At 42.4% G+C, this 17715-nt stretch overlaps 2 protein-coding genes across 4 annotated transcripts in view; one reads left to right on the forward strand and one right to left on the reverse strand.

Moving 5' to 3' along the window:
- ppp1r12a (protein phosphatase 1, regulatory subunit 12A) overlaps positions 1–14705 on the forward strand; it is a 95158-nt gene extending 80453 nt beyond the window's left edge. The window contains exons 21-27 of one of the 3 annotated variants that reach the window (XM_079494094.1): positions 4119–4135; positions 4553–4673; positions 5785–5889; positions 6386–6433; positions 7773–7823; positions 9322–9625; positions 12250–14705. In XM_079494094.1, the coding sequence (XP_079350220.1) occupies positions 4119–4135; positions 4553–4673; positions 5785–5889; positions 6386–6433; positions 7773–7823; positions 9322–9468 (489 nt within the window). In that variant the 3' untranslated portion in view covers positions 9469–9625; positions 12250–14705. Of the gene's footprint in view, positions 1–4118; positions 4136–4552; positions 4674–5784; positions 5890–6385; positions 6434–7772; positions 7884–9321; positions 9626–12249 lie in introns of all 3 variants that reach the window. The other 2 variants (XM_079494095.1, XM_079494096.1) reach the window with 2 other exon arrangements.
- Positions 14706–16420: 1715 nt separating this feature from the next.
- LOC306916731 (chemerin-like receptor 1) lies at positions 16421–17440 on the reverse strand (the record flags this gene model as incomplete). Its single annotated transcript, XM_079494749.1, has 1 exon — positions 16421–17440. One exon carries the CDS (start codon positions 17438–17440, stop codon positions 16421–16423), a length of 1020 nt encoding a protein of 339 aa, XP_079350875.1.
- Between the last annotated feature and the right edge of the window lie 275 nt (positions 17441–17715).

A 17715-nucleotide genomic window follows, 5' to 3' on the forward strand; every position in this document is an offset into this window, starting at 1 on the left:
CCAGGAGGGACCCTCCTGCGCTAGCCAGCATTAGCTAGTGGGCGCCGCAGCACAGTGCCTGACGTTAGCCGTGCGTTAGCCTTGCACACCGTTGCATGCTAACGGATCCCCGCGGGACCGTGGCCACCTCCCCGGGCACAGATATATATAAACTATCTATGGGCACAGTGATAGGGCTGCCCTCTCCCCCCCTTCCCCCCCAGAAAAACATCGAGGTGAAAATGCTAATTATGTGGCGGACAGAAAGCACTGTCCACAGCCAAGAAGAGCAATGCAAATCTAAGAAAGCATCTTAAATCAGTCCATGAGCTAGGCTGCATCATATCACCAAAACAGACAAAGATCGATTTGAAATCGCCACAGAGGCATGTCACCAAGTAAAGAGTCAACTTGACAAAATGATTGCCAGGTATTTTGTTGAGGAAATGCTTCCCCTCTCAACGGTGGTCTGTTCGTTTCAGAGCACTGGTCAGCAAAATACCAGTGAAAGCAGGGCCAATGTGCAGAAATACATTTTCCAAATACCTGAACAGTGAATATTCTAAAATGGAAGATGAGCTCAAAAATACATTTGATGAATTAGAATATCTCTCTACCACTGCAGATATATGGACTCATTTTTTATTTGATTATTATTATTTTTTTCATATTGCAAATTTGTTTTGAAGGCAAGTTGAGGCTACAATAAAGATGCCTGTCAAAATTTCTGAACATGTTTTATTGTTCCACTAAATTTCATAATGTTAGGAGGGAGTTGTCTTTTCTCTTACTGTGCGACAGAACAAAAAAACCTTCTTTTAAATCGTTTTTTATATTATTATTTTTTAAAGTAAAGTAAAGTAACTTTAAAAGTTACTTTCATAAAGTAAAGTAAAGTAAAGTAACTTATCTAAAAAAAGTTACTTTTTTAGATAAGTAACTATAACTATAACTCTTTACTTTTTAAAAGTAACTTGAACAACACTGGTCAAATTTGAAGTAGACGCTTTAAAAAAACGCTTAAAGTATTCAAGAGTACATTTATATTTCATATCAAAAATTGCGATGATGAGAATAGTCTATTATTGTCTTCTTTAAATGGCTCGATGAATTGAATACACAGGACCTTGATGGAAACAAGCCCTGATGGCTTATTTGGGTTATCCTATTAGCATTCTTTTGTTCCACCGTGCCTGTTAATAAAGTATTCAATCAATCAAAAACAAAGTCACACCAGGTGGACCACATCATCAGGGATCACAGAGTGCTCTGTCTGTCATGTGACTTATGTATTGATCTAAACTTCTAAAGGTTAAACACTGTTCTAAGACAATGGTAACTCTCTCATCAGCTTCTTATCTGAGTTAATCACACGTTTTACCATAATTATTTCAATAGACCAAAATCTAGTTATAATTGATGGCCTTCCCACCCTGGTTTTTGGGCTATGTGCCCTCAAACAATGGACAACACCAAAGGCCACGTGGACTTGCCCCTAAAATGAAGAAACGCCCAAGCCTGGCTGTATGTGTGTGTGTATGTAGGCCTACTATACGTATTATTTTACATTTCTCTACAAACTCTGCACAAACTCGGCACATCCAAAAATTGGAACATTAATTATGAATTGAGTGAGCAAAACCATACCTATATAAAATGGGATTAATATGATAACCCTTCCACAGGAGGATAGCTTTTTCATATTTATCACACATTTTGTCATTTTCACCTACAGTAGGTCTATACGTTATAGGTGAATAGGAAACAACTTCCCCAGTTGATTACTAACACGAAGACAATGATTTATTGTTGAAATTGTACATTTAATTATGCAAAATAGGCATTTTGTATAGGAAAATATGCACAAAAAAGAAAATATTAAAAAGCTATCATATTAATTTACTTATATTGACAATGTAATATAGGTATGGTTTTGCCCACTCAGTTCATATTAACTTTCCAATTTTGGAGGTCTGGCTCAGGGACTAAAAACTGGTTCTGAACTGTAACCAGTTCCCAACCGGTGGAAAATACACAGATAGGCCCAGATTATGGAATAGTTAAAAGAGGTGAATATGGATTCATCCATTAAGACCTGACAACATATTCTACAAATGTCTTCTAAATCATGACAGTTTGCTGAAAAACCTATTTCATTGCTTCTCAAACTATTTCATGTCGAGGACCCCCAAAATGATAAACGATTAAGAGCCTAAAGCCATTTCACTTTCATTGATAGGAGCACCACAAATGCAGGGCACAGTTTTTTTGTAGAAATTTGATTTGATAACTTGATTCAAGTTATCAAATCTGAAGCCACGCCCATAAACTCACCGTTGTGAGTTTATGGGCGTGGCTTCAGCAATTACAGCCCGTCCCATGAGACCACCTAACCAATGAAGTTTGTACTGTAGTTGTGGGAGCCAATAACACGCAGGGGGGCGGGGCATCAATGGATTATATAACCCGTCCCTATAGGCGTCTAAGATCACCTACAGTGTAGCCTAGATTGGTGCAGGACACAGACCAGCTTTAAGTGATCGACGCTAATCAGATCTGAGGCAAAACATGTCACACAACAACAACATGGTAAGCACTGGTTATTTTTAAACTTTCATTAATGTTTCTTTGATGGATGAGTCTCTCTAGAGCCATTCAACGAAACGCGTCTTTCAGATTTCTCAGACTCCATCCTGATTGGCTAAGATTGGCTTCCAAAGTTCGCAGGAGTACTCAGTTTCAAACAAAATGCTGCAAATCATGAACACATTGTGTGATTTCCGTGAAATTGTGCACGCACATTGCCACTAGGCCGAGGAAGAAATGCCACATGAACATTTTCAACTCGGCCTCATGGTGGCGCTATAACTGGCCGAAAAGTGTTTTGACCTCTAACTGCACTGATCTGTGGATAACTTTGTATGCCAACTCCCTAGAGGCCAAGGAAAAACCTTTGCCTGGAATTTTTTACATCTGCTCTTTATAGCGCCACCAGGAGGCCGACATATGTAAAACACATTTTCTAATATTACTCCTTCAGAATTTATCCAAATTTCACGCAAGTCGGTACACATCTTCTTCATAGTCATGTAATCAAGACGCGTTTGTTTGATTTCTCATAATCCACCCTCATTGGCTACGATTGGCTTCTAAACTTTTCAGGAGTAGCCCGCTTTGTACCCGTTTTGTACAAATCGCCACAACTACTCAACGCAGCGTCCGATTGTGGTGAAACTGCATGCATATTCCCACTAGGCTTTGGAAGAAATGACACTTGACAGTTTTCAAATCAGCCTCATGGTGGCGCTACAACAGGCCAAGCCGCGTCACACACACACACACGTTTATATTGCTCCTAAACATTTTGCCAAACATCACACACACACTCCTATCCTCCTGGTGGAGACCTGTGCCCAGAAGGGCACTTTTTCTAGTTTAGAACTGGGAGCTTTTGGCAGCTATTCAAGAATGCATGTTTGTAGAGGAGGGGGTGGTGTGCAGGTCAGCCGCTCAGACAGACTGGGGAAAGAGCCGTCTAGTTTACAGGAGAATTTGTACTTTATTAGCAGTTTGTTCAGCTCTGTGTGCCTGAAATGGCTGCCTTAACTTGGCAGTATCTTGCGTCTAATTTGAGTGTTGAGGTTGCTCATAAGTGCAATGCTAACTAACAGATTTCACACCTTAATCGACGCAAATGTATCCCTGTCATGACAAACATTCACAATGTCCAGTTTCTTGCACACTGCATATCTCCAAAGCATTAACCCCATTTTGGGCGGGAACCCCTTTTGGTGTTAGCATTATGTTATGTTTTAGCTATTGAAAAATAGCAGATCTACAAGCTCATAGCGCGCCACTCGGTGGCGCGCTATGAGCTTGTAGGTCTGCTATTTTTGAAAAATCGAAGAACGACTGACATAGAAACATAGCTTTTTCAGAAAACTGTCAGGATGTAGAAGACATTTTTAGAATCTGATCTCAGGTCAAAATGGGTTAATATAGTTTTTTCTTTACAAACAAAATCTGGCCTACAGAATAGAGCTCTTGCATGTTTGATGTGGGGCTTGCAACTCGGAGTGCCACATTTGCACACCATCTAAGGGTAAGAAAACTCACATTCTGTTTCTGTTCTCTTTCAGAGCGATCGTCTGTCCAGGTATGTTGATGCCCATATTATTACCTCTCTCTTACTGTACTTTTACAATGGTGTAAGAAAATCACACCCGCACTAACTGAGCGGTGCAACTATACTTTTATTGTAATACTAGTTACTGCACTGTACTGTTATACCTTTATTGTTATACAGTAGTGGTCAGTGTGAAAGGCCCTGTAGGCTGCTCAACAGTGCTACTTTAGGTCACCCAGCGGTATTGCAGCTGTTCATACCACACAGACAGACATGCATAGACACATAGGGACAGTCCTTGGAGCGATGTGCACCGCTAAAAATAAATAAATAATAATAACTCACTATTCCAACACTATCACTCTACAGGTGTTATTTGAAACCCACTCGGTTTTTCCACAGTTTACAAGGCTAAACGTCGAGGTCCTTTCTCCACTCTCGTTTCAGACACGAGAGCAGTACTTCATCCTCGGACCCCATCGAAGCTCAATTCAGCCGTGGCTACCGCGAGGGACGGAGGCCATACTCCAGCAAGCTGGAAAGAGATGACACCACTGACTATAAGAAGGTATGCCTTTATTTAGGAAAATGGAGAATAGAATGGTGCCTTTATATATGTACGTATATGCAGGTGTATAGATACAGTATATAAAAAAAAAAGATGCCTCATTGGCCTCTACAGTTCGTTGGAGCCATGTGTCTCCAGCATTAGGCGGAGGTCAAGTGGAAGTGCGGAAGTTCACGCTGCGTCGCTGCCACTCAAGTGACTACTGACCAATCACAGCGCATTTCTTCCGGGACTTATCAATTCAATTCCTACTCTCGAGATACACACGCCCCAGAGCCGAAGGAGGCGTCTATCTTGTTATGTCTGTGTAGTGTGTATATGTATTTGTATTAGCCCGTAGCACTTTGCCTTAGCACTTGCCCTAGCCTCGATGACCTTACAGGCGTATGCAAAGGCTAAACTTTTGTAATCTACATAGCATTTTATGTAGACATAGCACTCTATGCTTCCTTATGATTATTGATGACTATTTCTTATCTTTTCATTTGATATATTGCCATGTGTTGTTCTGGATTAAGAGAGTCTGCTAAATGCCTAAATTGTATGAAGCGTTATCCACCCCCACACACACACACATTCCCGTGGAGGGATCGAACCGGGAACTTGTCGGATTCTAAGATGGCCACTCTACCTTCAGCCTAACAAAATGTCAGCGAGTGGAGCGTTGCATGTCGATGAGGCTGTCCTCTAAGGTGTACCACTTTGACAACATGTGCTGTTGTTTCCTTCATCCCATGGATTAAAGTTCTCCAATCGCCACGACTGATTTCAGCCATTCGCATTCCATGGAAGCCCATGCATGTCTTCTATAAAGCATGTTGCCCACCGAAATTAGCCTATCTACAAGCTCACAACTTGTAGATAGGCTATTTTTGGTCATTAGTCATTTTAGATAAAACTAGCAACAGAATCCATCTTCCATAAACATGAACGAGTGGTCTCAGAAATGTAATAAAAGCATGCCTCAATCTGTGATTTATTCCACTGGTTGGCTGTATGTGGAACGGCAGCAACAACATGGGTCTAGATTATCTTTAGAATACCGCTAAACATCATTTTAACTTTCAGTCATGATATTTAATTTTTTGCTTTATTCTGTACGTCTCTGTAGCTCTATGAGCAGATTTTAGCTGAAAACGAGAAGCTGAAGGCCCAGTTACGTGACACTGACCTGGAGCTGGCGGACATGAAGCTACAGCTGGAGAAAGCCACACAGGTACACACAACGGTCCTCGTTTGTACCTGGGGGTTCACCCATTAAGAGACCTGGAACTCATCTGTGTCGCCTTAGCTTTCAACCATTTTAACAATTATTTTTTAACTTTAGCTGTTGGAAAAATAGCAGATCTACAAGCTCATATGGTGCCGCGCTACGAGCTGGTAGATCTGCTTTTTTTTTTTTTTAATCGTGAAAATGTGGTGCAAATCTTTGAATATATATTCTTTCACACCGTACGTTTTTAACTCAAATATTTGCTTCTGGTGGGGGGGGACACAACATATTTTCAGATGGGGGGTCGACGGCCAATTACTTATAATGTTTGGGGGTCCTTGAACATGAAATAGTTTGAGACCCACTGATATAGAAACATAGGGTTTTTCAGAAAACTCATGATTTAGAAGACATTTGTAGAATCTGGTCTCGGGTCTTACATTTCTGAAGACCAGGGAATAGTCCTTGTATCACAAACTGTTTTTTCTCCCTTTCGCAGAGGCAGGAACGCTACGCTGACCGGTCGCAACTTGAGATGGAGAAAAGGGTAAGAGCGATAAACTCATCATATGCCACTTTTTGTTTTGACACAATTGTTATAAAACATTTGGTCCAAACCCATGAATAACAAACATGTACCCTGTTGAATGTAGTTTGACAGGGGTTATTTGCCTGCAATATCAAAATATATATATTCTTTCTTCAAGGCTTGTAGATTGGGGAAAGTTGAGCTCATAGATGCCCTTTCCCATTGTTTTGCCCTGGAGTATGACCTCTTACTGCTGGAACAGTATTGTAACATTATGCTAATGGATTTATGTCTGAAGGTAACAAGCAGGCCCCAATTTCATCTGGGTGGCGGTATGATCCTCTCTAAACAAGAGCTGTTGTTGTTTTTTTAATGCCAGTCCTCTCTGCTGTTTGGCTGTCGTGTCACAAATCCTCTTGTACCTGCTGGGGGTGGAGGGAAAACAACATGCTCCCAAAACACCCAGCGCCTTCTCTCTCTCACATGTAGTTTCTTTTTACCAAACTTCAAGGCAACGTGTGGTCACCACTTGTCAAGCCTGTCTTTTTTTTTTTGTACTTTTTGTTTTTTTGAGTGTGTGCTGCAGCACGCGTGTGCGTGCGTGTGCAGGCAGTAGACGAATAAGGAATTGTGCACTCACTGTTAAAGTACTCTGGCATGTGTGTTTTGTACATTCATCTTGACATACTTTTTCCTTTCGTAATCATAGTTGATGGTGGCTGAAATCTATATATCTGTAACACCTTAGCTGTAACACAATTATACATTAACCACATAGATTATCGCACGATTACGGCTTGATGTCCGTGCTCTAACATAAAGGCATATCTTATCATTGTACCACCTTTCTTCTTTCCCTGACAATCTATTGTACATCCAGTTGACCATTCCAACCCTGATGTCTGAGCCATTTCATTAACTCGGCCCGCTATTCCAAACACCATCCATTACTCCACTACCAGTGGCAGACATAACATCATTTTAACTTTTTAAAGAGGTTGTTAAAATCACTTTGCCTGGTTGTGGCTTGCAGGCACCTCACCATCATGTGTGTGTTCACGTGTGTGTGCGCAAATGGCTACCACCTCACCATCTCACGTGTCTGCATAGGGCAGTGTATAGAGCGTACCACCTCACCATCTCACGTGTCTGCATAGGGCAGTGTATAGAGCACCATCTCACGTGTCTGCATAGGGCAGTGTATAGAGCCTCACCATCTCACGTGTCTGCATAGGGCAGTGTATAGAGCACCATCTCACGTGTCTGCATAGGGCAGTGTATAGAGCGTCATTCATTGTGGGATTGGTTTCTATAGAAGTAAAGCAAGGGTTCATATCTGTTGTCCTCTGTCCCACAGGAAAGAAGAGCTCTAGAAAGGAAGATCTCTGAGATGGAGGAGGAACTCAAGGTAACATCTCTGGACGACACATCAAGTGTTTATCGAGTGTTGCATGTGTGCAGTTGTAAGGTGCGATATGGGGATGTTATTACTTTCTTTCTTCTATTTATAAAGGTCAGTGCAGCTGTTTGGCAAAATTGGCCCTTTCGGCTGAATTTAGCAAACTTTTAGCATGGTTCCTGACATCTGTCGGTCCATAAGACTGTTGGCCATAAGACTCCTCAATGCCGCCATGAAACTCTGGCGCTGTTTCATACTGCCGCTGCTTACACGCTGCTTCTACTTTGAAAACCCTCCTGGTTCACTTGACCCCTTAGCTAAGTTGGCTATAGCCAAAATCGCTAATCGGCTAAACATCCTTTTATCATTCTTCAGAAGCATTCATATTGAAAACACGAGGTAGCGACGATTTAGTATTGAGCGCTAAACATCCCCCGTTTTGATCAATCACCGCAATCCTCGGCTCAATTCCGAAAGAAAAAAAACGTTACCTAGCGACAGGGGAATGCTGCTTTACGGCAGTGATGTAAATGTAGTGTCTGAATCAATGACAAACTTCAAATTACGTCAACGGTAAGAATCGACATTGTGATTTATTACATCAATTACGGCGAGAGCAGTCAAAGAGTTAAGCCTTTATATTAGTATTAGCAGATATGGTGCAGTCGGGCCAGTAAAAAAACAAAAAGAGGGAATTCAGATCGGATCACCCATTATAATCTGTGCTACCAGCTTAATCTTTAAGCCGTTTTTAAAGAGACGTCCACTTGAATGTTCTTTTTCTGGTAAACGGGTGGGGGAAGCTGTTGAATGGTCACCGTGTGGTGTCCTTCCCAGCAGTGGGATAATAACGTAGTACAGTACGTTCATTTCTAGGTTGTGTCCTTCCCAGCAGTGGGATTACGTAGTACAGTACGTCCATTTCTAGGTCGTGTCCTTCCCAGCCGTAGGTAACGTAGTACAGTGCATTCATTTCTAGGTCGTGTCCTTCCCAGCCGTAGGATAGCGTAGTACAGTGCGTTCATTTTTAGGTCGTGGGCAGCAGCTACTTTGATCTTATCGCTCTCCCTTTTCTATTCACCTCTGCTAGCCCAGAGGAAAATCTCTCCCGACACGCAGCAGCCCAAAGGGCTCTTATCACTCCTTCAGTCTTCCAATCTCTCTCTCCCCATTATTCTAACAATCTTTCTTCTTTCTTTCTTTTCTGTTTTCCCTCCTCCTCTCTCTTTCCTTCCCTATTCATTTATATTGTGCTATCTCTAACCGTCCCTCTCCCCTCCTCCGTCTGTCTCCCCGAATCGTTTTCCGTTTCTTTTCCTGCAAACGCTCATAACATTCACCCCTTACTACTTATTTTCCTCCTCCATTTTCTCTTTCTTTTCTCTCTCTCCTTCCACTGTCTCCTCCCTTCCACACCCCCTTCTTCCTCCTCCTCCTCCTCATGTTGTTGTGTGTGTGTGTGGTGTTTTTCCCTTCCTTCCTTTCTTTGTTGTTTTTTTTCCTGCAGAACCTCCCCCAGGTAAAGCAGGTTCAGACCCTGCGGCAGGTTAAAGAGAGGCTGCAGGCAGAGAACCGGGCCCTGGCCCGCGTGGTGGCTAAGCTCTCCCAGCAGCCCATCGCCTGCAGCCACCACCTGCCCTCCGTCGACCTCTAAAGCCACGCCCCGCTCCGTCCGTCCGTCAGTCAGCCTCTACCACCTCCTCTTCTTCCTACACCTCCTTCTTCTTCTTCTCCTCCTCACGTCTCTCCCCCCACCAACCTTACCCCTTCTCTCATGCTCCATTTCTGCACCGCCCCGCATCCATAGACAGGCAGGTGTCCAGCCGCCCAAAACCACCGTGATTTTGATTCTCCTCCCTTCTTAACTGGCACCCCCCCTCGCCCCCCTTGCCCTGCCTCCCCAGACCTCCTGGTTTTCAGATTGGGGAGGGTGGTTTCTTTTGGTGTTTGCTGACAGGGCACTCTCCTTATTATACAGTACACATTTCCAAAGTTTTACTGGGTTTGAAGGCATACACAGAAATGCTACCATAGGTAATGGTGTTAAATATTGTGTATACAGTTAAGTAGGGAGTCATGCCAGGTGAGTTATCAGCATAGACTTGCAGGTATTTTACTCGTACCCAATTTGACTGGTTACGGTATATGCATTTTATTTACACACACACAATGGTGGTTGGTTATGTTTTCAATTACACAGTATTACAGTAAATGGAGCCTTTTCACAGACGTGCCATAACTTTCTAAACTCGTTTTAAGATTTTCGTTGTCGTCCACTAAACGGGCAGGGAACATTTTCGATGACGTGTCACTGTTGTGCAACACCGAGGATTGGGCAACAAGCGCTCCTAGGCTGTGGAGCGATGCGACCGGTTTTGATATCATTAATCTCCGTCGTTTTTATCAATCTCCGTCTCGGGCAACTGACCGTGCACTTGAACTTGACGGTGATCTCCGTCTTGCGCCTCCAAGGTGTTAACAATCTATAAAGAATTCTAAATTTCATTATGCTTTAAGGGGCATGAAACGTGTCAAACTATGGGGTTCTTTTCATGATTCTGAATCCATTCCAAGCATTCGTTTTTAGTCTGTGAAACGGGTCCATTGCACGAAGTTCAAACACATTTTTCTAAGTACTGTAAAGGAAAGTGTCCCTTGTCATACAGGTCCTAGTCTTGATGCCTCTGAAAGGGAGTGCACTGGTTCAGTTTGGCTTGTTCTGGCTTATTTGCATGAAGTGGGTTTTTTTGGGGGTTTTTTTTACATTTTGACCCAGTTTTAAGACCGTTTTGTGAAACCCTCTCTATAGTGTTTGACGGCCAATAGGGCACCTAAATTTAAAATAATTAGTACTTTATTAGCAATTTATGCTTCACAGTGCATTAACCGCTTTGAATTGTATGGTAAAATGAACAATGATATGAACACTGATATGAGTGATTTAAATGTTTATCGCCGGTATGCTTTTGTGGAGTAATTCAACGTGGTCTTCTGGACTGATACAGCAGTTCAGATTGTAAAAGTTTCATGCCGTGAGTGATAACATCAAGCAGGCATATGCATTAGACAAGTTCACAAACCTTTTATGAGTACTGTGACCCAACACATTGGCAATGGGCTCTATGCACAGTTTGCACACAGAGATGTTACCGATGATACTAAGGCTCTGTTCCACAGTGTGTGCACTGTGCAGTAGTGCTCAAACTTTTTAATTTCAAGGACCCCCATAACTCGGTGTACAAATGGGATTCATTTGGTTCCATTTGTACACTCTCAGAGTTACACACCCGTACTGGGCCATTTGGAACACACTCAAGGACACTTTGAGACCCACTGGCTCTGTTTAAACAGAATGGAACAGAACCTTAATTAGTATCAGCAATAAGGAAGTTCTTTCCAAAATGGCATGTGTGCATAGAGCCCGTTACAGCTATCTAAAAAAAATAAAAAACAAGCGTAGATGTCCACCCATTATGCTTTTTGAAGTTCAACGCACAAAAAAAACGGATTCCTTTGCAATTGCCTGCATCATCAGCCAAGCCCAGGTGCTGCCAGTATCTACGTGGTGGATACTGCGAGATGGCCTATTGGCGTACTTTGTGCGGATCAAAGGAGTTGAGTGAGGCTGATCTGGCAGTGTTTTTTGATTTGATTTGTTTTTGTGGCTGCCAGTGAGTAGCCATCCTGATCCTGCATGGCTCTGTAGGCCTTGTTGGTGTGTCCGCTTCTTTTCTCTCTCCCGATTTTTTTTTTTTGGAACAAGAATGCAATTAGCCCTTCGCTAAGTCCCTCCCCAACCCGTCCTTGTCCAATTGGCACGTTAGCAACGGTTACTAAGAGAGGAGTCGTCACCTGGATGGGTGAGTCGTAATACTAATCACCGTAGTCATGTGCATTGCATAAAAACTCCTGTCGGACGGGCTTAAGTTGATTGAGTTGGATAGTTTCTCCCTCTTAACATGTCCTCGTGTTTCTATTTATTGAAATAATGTCATGCACATTTGTCCAGTGCATAGCCTACTGCAGGCCAGGTTGACTAGATTCAGAAGACATTTTGATGCTCTTACTACTGAAATGATCGATTATTTATATAGAGAAATCCATCAGTCATTTTACATGCATCGCAATGGGTGAGAAGGAAAGCGTGCCATAAATCCTCTCTTAGTAACCGTTGCTAACGTCAATATTGGTAAAGGACGGGTTGGGGAGGGACTTGGCGAAGGGCTAATTAATTGTAAAAAAGAAAAAAGGTTGCAATGGTTGAAGACGGCTGTGTGACTGGTCTGAGATTGCTGACACATGCTGCAAAATTGCAATTAACACGTTTTGTAAAAAAATATAAATAAACTGGATTTACCTTTGGCATCTGTACTCGAGACCCCATCTAAAGCCATTTCCTCCCCCCCACCCCTTTTGTTTTTGTTCTCTCTTTCAGACGCTACCAGACTTGAAAGCAGACAACCAGAGACTAAAAGATGAGAACGGAGCCCTCATTCGAGTCATTAGCAAGCTTTCCAAGTAGAACAAGACCCCCCCCACCACCACCGCCTACCCCCCATGTCCTCTGCACCCCCACTTCCTCATGACAGTGACTAATGGAATTGCACATTTAGTTATTAATTGCAACAGACATCAGAGACGAGACTCCGTTTATTTTCGCCCCCCCCCCCTGACCCCCACTCCCTCTCCAACTCTTACGCCTGAGTTTTTACTTGACTGTAGTTGCTTGTGCGTGTCGTGCACTGGAAACGGCTGATTTACACAATGTGCCATGGCACAGTTGTGAGCTTGTAGATCCGCTTTGATGTGCGATGCGGGCACGCAATTAAGTATAGGTCAGGTTGGCTGTATTTGCTCCCTACATTCTTCCACCGCAGCATCCCCCTCCTTCCTTCATTCGTTGGTTCGTTGAAAACGCGTGTCCAGCCATGCCTCTGCCGCCCGATAGATTTTAATCCACTTGATTCTGTGACTGCGGTCCAGATGGAACCACTGAGTTTACACGGCAAGAGGAAAAGGGTAGTGAAAAAAGCATGATGTGGGCGCAATCACCTGAATATAACTATTTAACCAATACGCCTTTGAGCAGAATTTATAATTTGTCGCGTGGCCGTGTCGCTCACCAAATATAGCAGATATTGGGCGAGTACCACGGCCATATGACAAAGTACAAATTGGGCTTTAGTTGTACATAAAAAAGGAGAAACACACGCATCAATCGGCTGTCATGGTTATGATCCAACAACTGATTTTATTTGTGCCACGATCTCTTAATCGATGTCATTGTTATTTGTTTCCTTTATTTTTTAATTTAATTTAATTAAGATTTATTTTGCTCCTCTTCCTATCCAGTGCTGTGCGGGGGTTCCCTGTTCAATCCCGTTTGTTTTCCCCCTTAAAAAAGTGCCAGTTTGTGCCCCGTGTGTGTGTTTGTGTGTGTGTGTTAAGGTTTGTGTCCTGGCTGCCCTATCTTTGTGCAGTGATCGGTCACTCCTCCCCCTGTTTCCTGCCCTCCATTAAACATCGCCAGCAGGGCACGCACGCACCCATGCACAAACACAGGCCTCTCCCTTGCTCGCTCTCTCTCTCTCTCTCTCTCTCTCTCTCTCTCTCTCTCTCTCTCTCTCTATATATATATCTAAACACCCACCCTCTCCATTCCTGTGCTTCTGTGTGTCTTCCTCCAAGAGGGAACATTAATTCTCGCTTTTTACAGAACGAGGTGGACCTGGTGGAATTTAAGCTTTCACTGTATGTGCAATATGCATTTATTTCTTTAAAAACAAATGCTTTAATGATGAGTCCATCAGCAGTAGAGGTCTCCACTCTTCCATCACCCCCCAAACTCCAGCCTCTTTTTTTTTTTTTTTTTTTTTTAACCACTTGAACCCTAACATCCCTATTCTGGGTGCTAAACGAACATTTAGCATAGAGGCAAGAAACAGGAGCGGGGCCTAGTATAGAGCCCTGAGGAGCAATCCAGTCAACTAAGTGTGGGGTTTAAGTGGTTCTGTTTTGTAGTGTAGTCGGTTTATATTCTGTATTCCTCACTTTGTTTTTAGCAGGTACTGAGTGATGCTGTATATATACCTGTATGTATTGTTTGAGACCAGCACATGGCATGCGTTTATGGTTCCCGTCTGTTACTATTAAAAAGTATACAAATTCCAGAGGACAAAAAGGTGTGTTATTATAATTTCAAAAACAAACAAAAAAACACTTTTTTTTTAATAGTCTAAAGACATTGGTATACATTAGAGCCTCTCTTAGAGGGAATGGCTGGCGGTGTTCAGTGCTTTTTTTTTTTCTTTTTCTTTTTTTTCAGTTTTTAAAAATAAAGTGTTCACATAATTGTGAGATAAAATAATATAATTGCTTCACTACATTTCACACATTGTATCTTTGGAAGAGTGCTGTTCATTTCCTTTTTCTTTTATGTTCTTTTTTCTTTCTTTTTTTTAAAGCTGTAGTATTATAGCCAAGGTGTTGTCACTAAAAGAAATCTTAGGTTATCGCTAACCCAGTCCATTTTTACCACGTCTACATGCACTGTCAACGCCATGTGAGGAGTCTTTGATGTCAGGTTAAAAACGACTTGCCACCCTCATATAGTCCATGCATCCCGAAACACACATTTTATGCATTTCAGTGGCCTTTTGAAGAATATTTTAGTAAAAGAGTAAAGAAAAAAATGTCGCTGCAGATGAACTGCTGACCATCTATTCTTTGGTTTAGATTTTTTTTTCTTTTTTTCTTTTTTTTTGTTAATTTTTCCTTTTTAAAATTTCTCCATCTTGTAAAATAGATGTGTGGCTTCATACATGCAAGCTGTGCTGTGACTACAAACCACTGAAGAGTTCATTAAAAATAAACTTGTACATTGTAAAAGTTCCCACGTTTGAGTGTTCTTTCCCTTTTTTCATTCATGAAAGAAAAGCCTAGCCGGTGGAAAGTACATTCAAGTACATTTTGAATTCCAGACTTTTACTTGTAACGCACTAGTTCTACATTGCAGTATGATACTTTTACTTCAGTTAAACAATTGGGTTTTTTTCCACCACTGTTTAACACTAACAGTCTTATGTTGTGTGATTTGGATTGATTATAGGCTAGACATTTAATTAATTCACAAATCACAAGTCTGGACATGCATATGAGATAAACTGAAACTTGAAACCAGTAAGGGTGAGATGGAGCAAGTGTGTAGAGGTGACATATTGTCGTATAAAAAGTATCAATATACTGCAATATAGAAATACTCTGTTACAAGTAAAAGTCCTGAATTCAGATCTACAAGCTCACAATGCGTCGCATCGCGACAAACTAGTTTGTCGCATCGCGACAAACTAGTTTGTAAAGTTTTAAAATAATTGTTGTGGAGTAAAAGTATAATATTTGCCTCTGAGATGTAGTGGCGTAGAAGTGAAAGTACATAACATTTGAAATACTTTTGAAATACACTCAAATGTATACAGTACTTAAGTAGATGTACTTTGTTACTTTCCACCACTGGTTGTGGTGGTGATATGCGCTGACGATAGCGAAACTACAAGTCTCACAACATGTCACTAGATGGCTTGTAGATCTGATATTTCTTGGCATTTGAAATCGTCATATTATTATGGCAAAATCCAAATTCCGGGCCCTAGTATCCAAATCATCACATTTTGCTTTAAATTGAGAAAGAGGCAGTACAGGCATTGAATATGTGTTGTATTCTTTGTGTGCTTTATCAAGTAGTTGTACTGTATGCTATTCTGCATCATACCACTAGGTGGAGGTCGACTTTCCATACTTGCAGTTGAAAAGCATGCACCCAATTTGATTACAGTAGTGTATTTGGATGATGCTACAGAATGTGAGATGGTGATGGGTGCTTTTTCAGTTCAGTACGAACTCATAATCCTACTGTACAATCTCTGATTTATGTGTCACAGGACCATTATTTACTTTTGTATAGCTCTTACCACATGGCACGCTCTAATGAGGCGTTCTAGAGCTCCATTCACTCTTTAATATATGTAAAGAAGTTGGTGAAACATTATTTTTGCAAAAGCTCCATGTTATTCATAAATGGAGAAGAAACAAAAGGAGGAGAGCAGGGAGAAACATCAAACATTAATGATGCATGTCAAAGAACCACCAAAAAATACTGTCTCGTACTAAAAACAAAACATCCATCCGTCCATCTTCAACCGCTTATCCGCTTGTCGCGGGGGCAACAGTTCCAGCAAAGACTTGCCTCTCCAGAGCAGCATTAGTAACTTCATTCTGGGGGATCCCCAGGCGTTGCCGGGCTAGTGTGGAGATGTAATCCCCCCACACCTAGTCCTTGGTCTGCCTGGGGATCTCCTTAAAAATAAATTAAAAATCTAACTTTTCAACATGGCTTCAAGCTTTGAGAAGAAAAGGCATTTTATTAAAGGCGTAGTTCACGTCCAAAATTACTTTTTTTTCTCTATCGATTACTCACCCCATGGAGACTTGAATTCGTATATATATGTATATATATTTTTTTTTGTCAAATTCTATTCAAATTATTGGCTTTAGGAAAAAAAGTCATTTTGGGTGTGAACTATCACGTTAAAGTATATTCAAAGACATCCCTAAAGCAGTGTCTCAGACAAGGCAGTCTTTTGACGGGTGACTGCTCGGTCTGTGGCAGTGTTGCTCTGAGGAGGCAGGTCTTCAGCGAAGGCTTTCTCCAGAACCTTTAGGATGGACCTGCGGAACACGTCCTTGAGATCCTGACCCATGAACACGTACAGCAGCGGGTTCAGGCAGCTGTTGAGAAGCGCCAGGGCGAAGGTTAGGGGGATCCCGACGCTGAGCACAAGACTTAGTGTTTCGCTGTACTCTGTCACCAGGTGATTTGCAATACGAATCAGATTCATGATGTGAAAGGGGGCCCAGCACAGGAAAAACGCGGCAATAACAGTTGCTATGATTTTGAAGGAGCGACCTGATTGGCTGGCCAGTGAGCGATTATTCCTGAGCCGGTAGATGATGACGGAATAGCAGGAGACGATGGCGGTGAAAGGGAGCACGAATCCCACGAGGAAGCAAGTGATGGTCATGACCCCAAATCGAAATTTATGCAACTTCAATTCTTCGGCTGTACGGTTTCTGTAGTCATCGGTGAGTGCATAGTTGGCGTAGCACCGGACCCTGTCACCGGAGGGCCGTGTGTCCCTAAAGATGAAGTAAGGGAGGCTGAGGGCCACGGCCAGCACCCAGACACCCATACTCACCCAGGACGCCTTTCTGACGGTGCGGTGGTTCCGGCTCCACACTGGACACACCACACATACACACCTGTCCACACTGATGAGCACCAGCGTGTAGATGCTGGCGTACATGTTCATGTAGAAAACGATACCGCTCATTTTGCACATGAACGTTCCAAAAGGCCAGTGTTTGTCCAGAGCTGTCCATGCGATTTTCAGGGGCAGGAACACCGTGGCGAGGAAGTCGGCCAGAGCGAGGCTGAGGTACCAGACAGTGTTGGCGCTTCGCTTCATTCTGAAGCCCGTCGCCCAGATGACGACGCCGTTCCCCAACACGCCAAGCACAAAGACCAGGCTGTAAATGACCATGGCCACCATGTCAAAGGATGTCATGGCCATCGTTCTAAAACCTAAAATGACATAACAATTAACATACATGATTTGTTCTAGCATGCTATGTATTATTATTATTGCGACGGCAGTGAGCAGCTTACTATGGAAGCTAGGCAAATCTGTCTGTCTGTCTGTCTGTGTGTCACGCTGTGACACCACCCACCCGCCACCAGAGGGCGCAGCTGTAACACACAAACTTAAAAACGTTTTTATTCTAATTGTTGTTGCAATTTACGAGCTGCGTTCGCTTCCCGCGTTCGTGCGCCTTACTTGTTGTTATA

The sequence above is a fragment of the Electrona antarctica genome, assembly GCF_951216825.1.
Source record: "Electrona antarctica genome assembly, chromosome: 23".
Taxonomy (NCBI): Eukaryota; Metazoa; Chordata; class Actinopteri; order Myctophiformes; family Myctophidae; genus Electrona; species Electrona antarctica.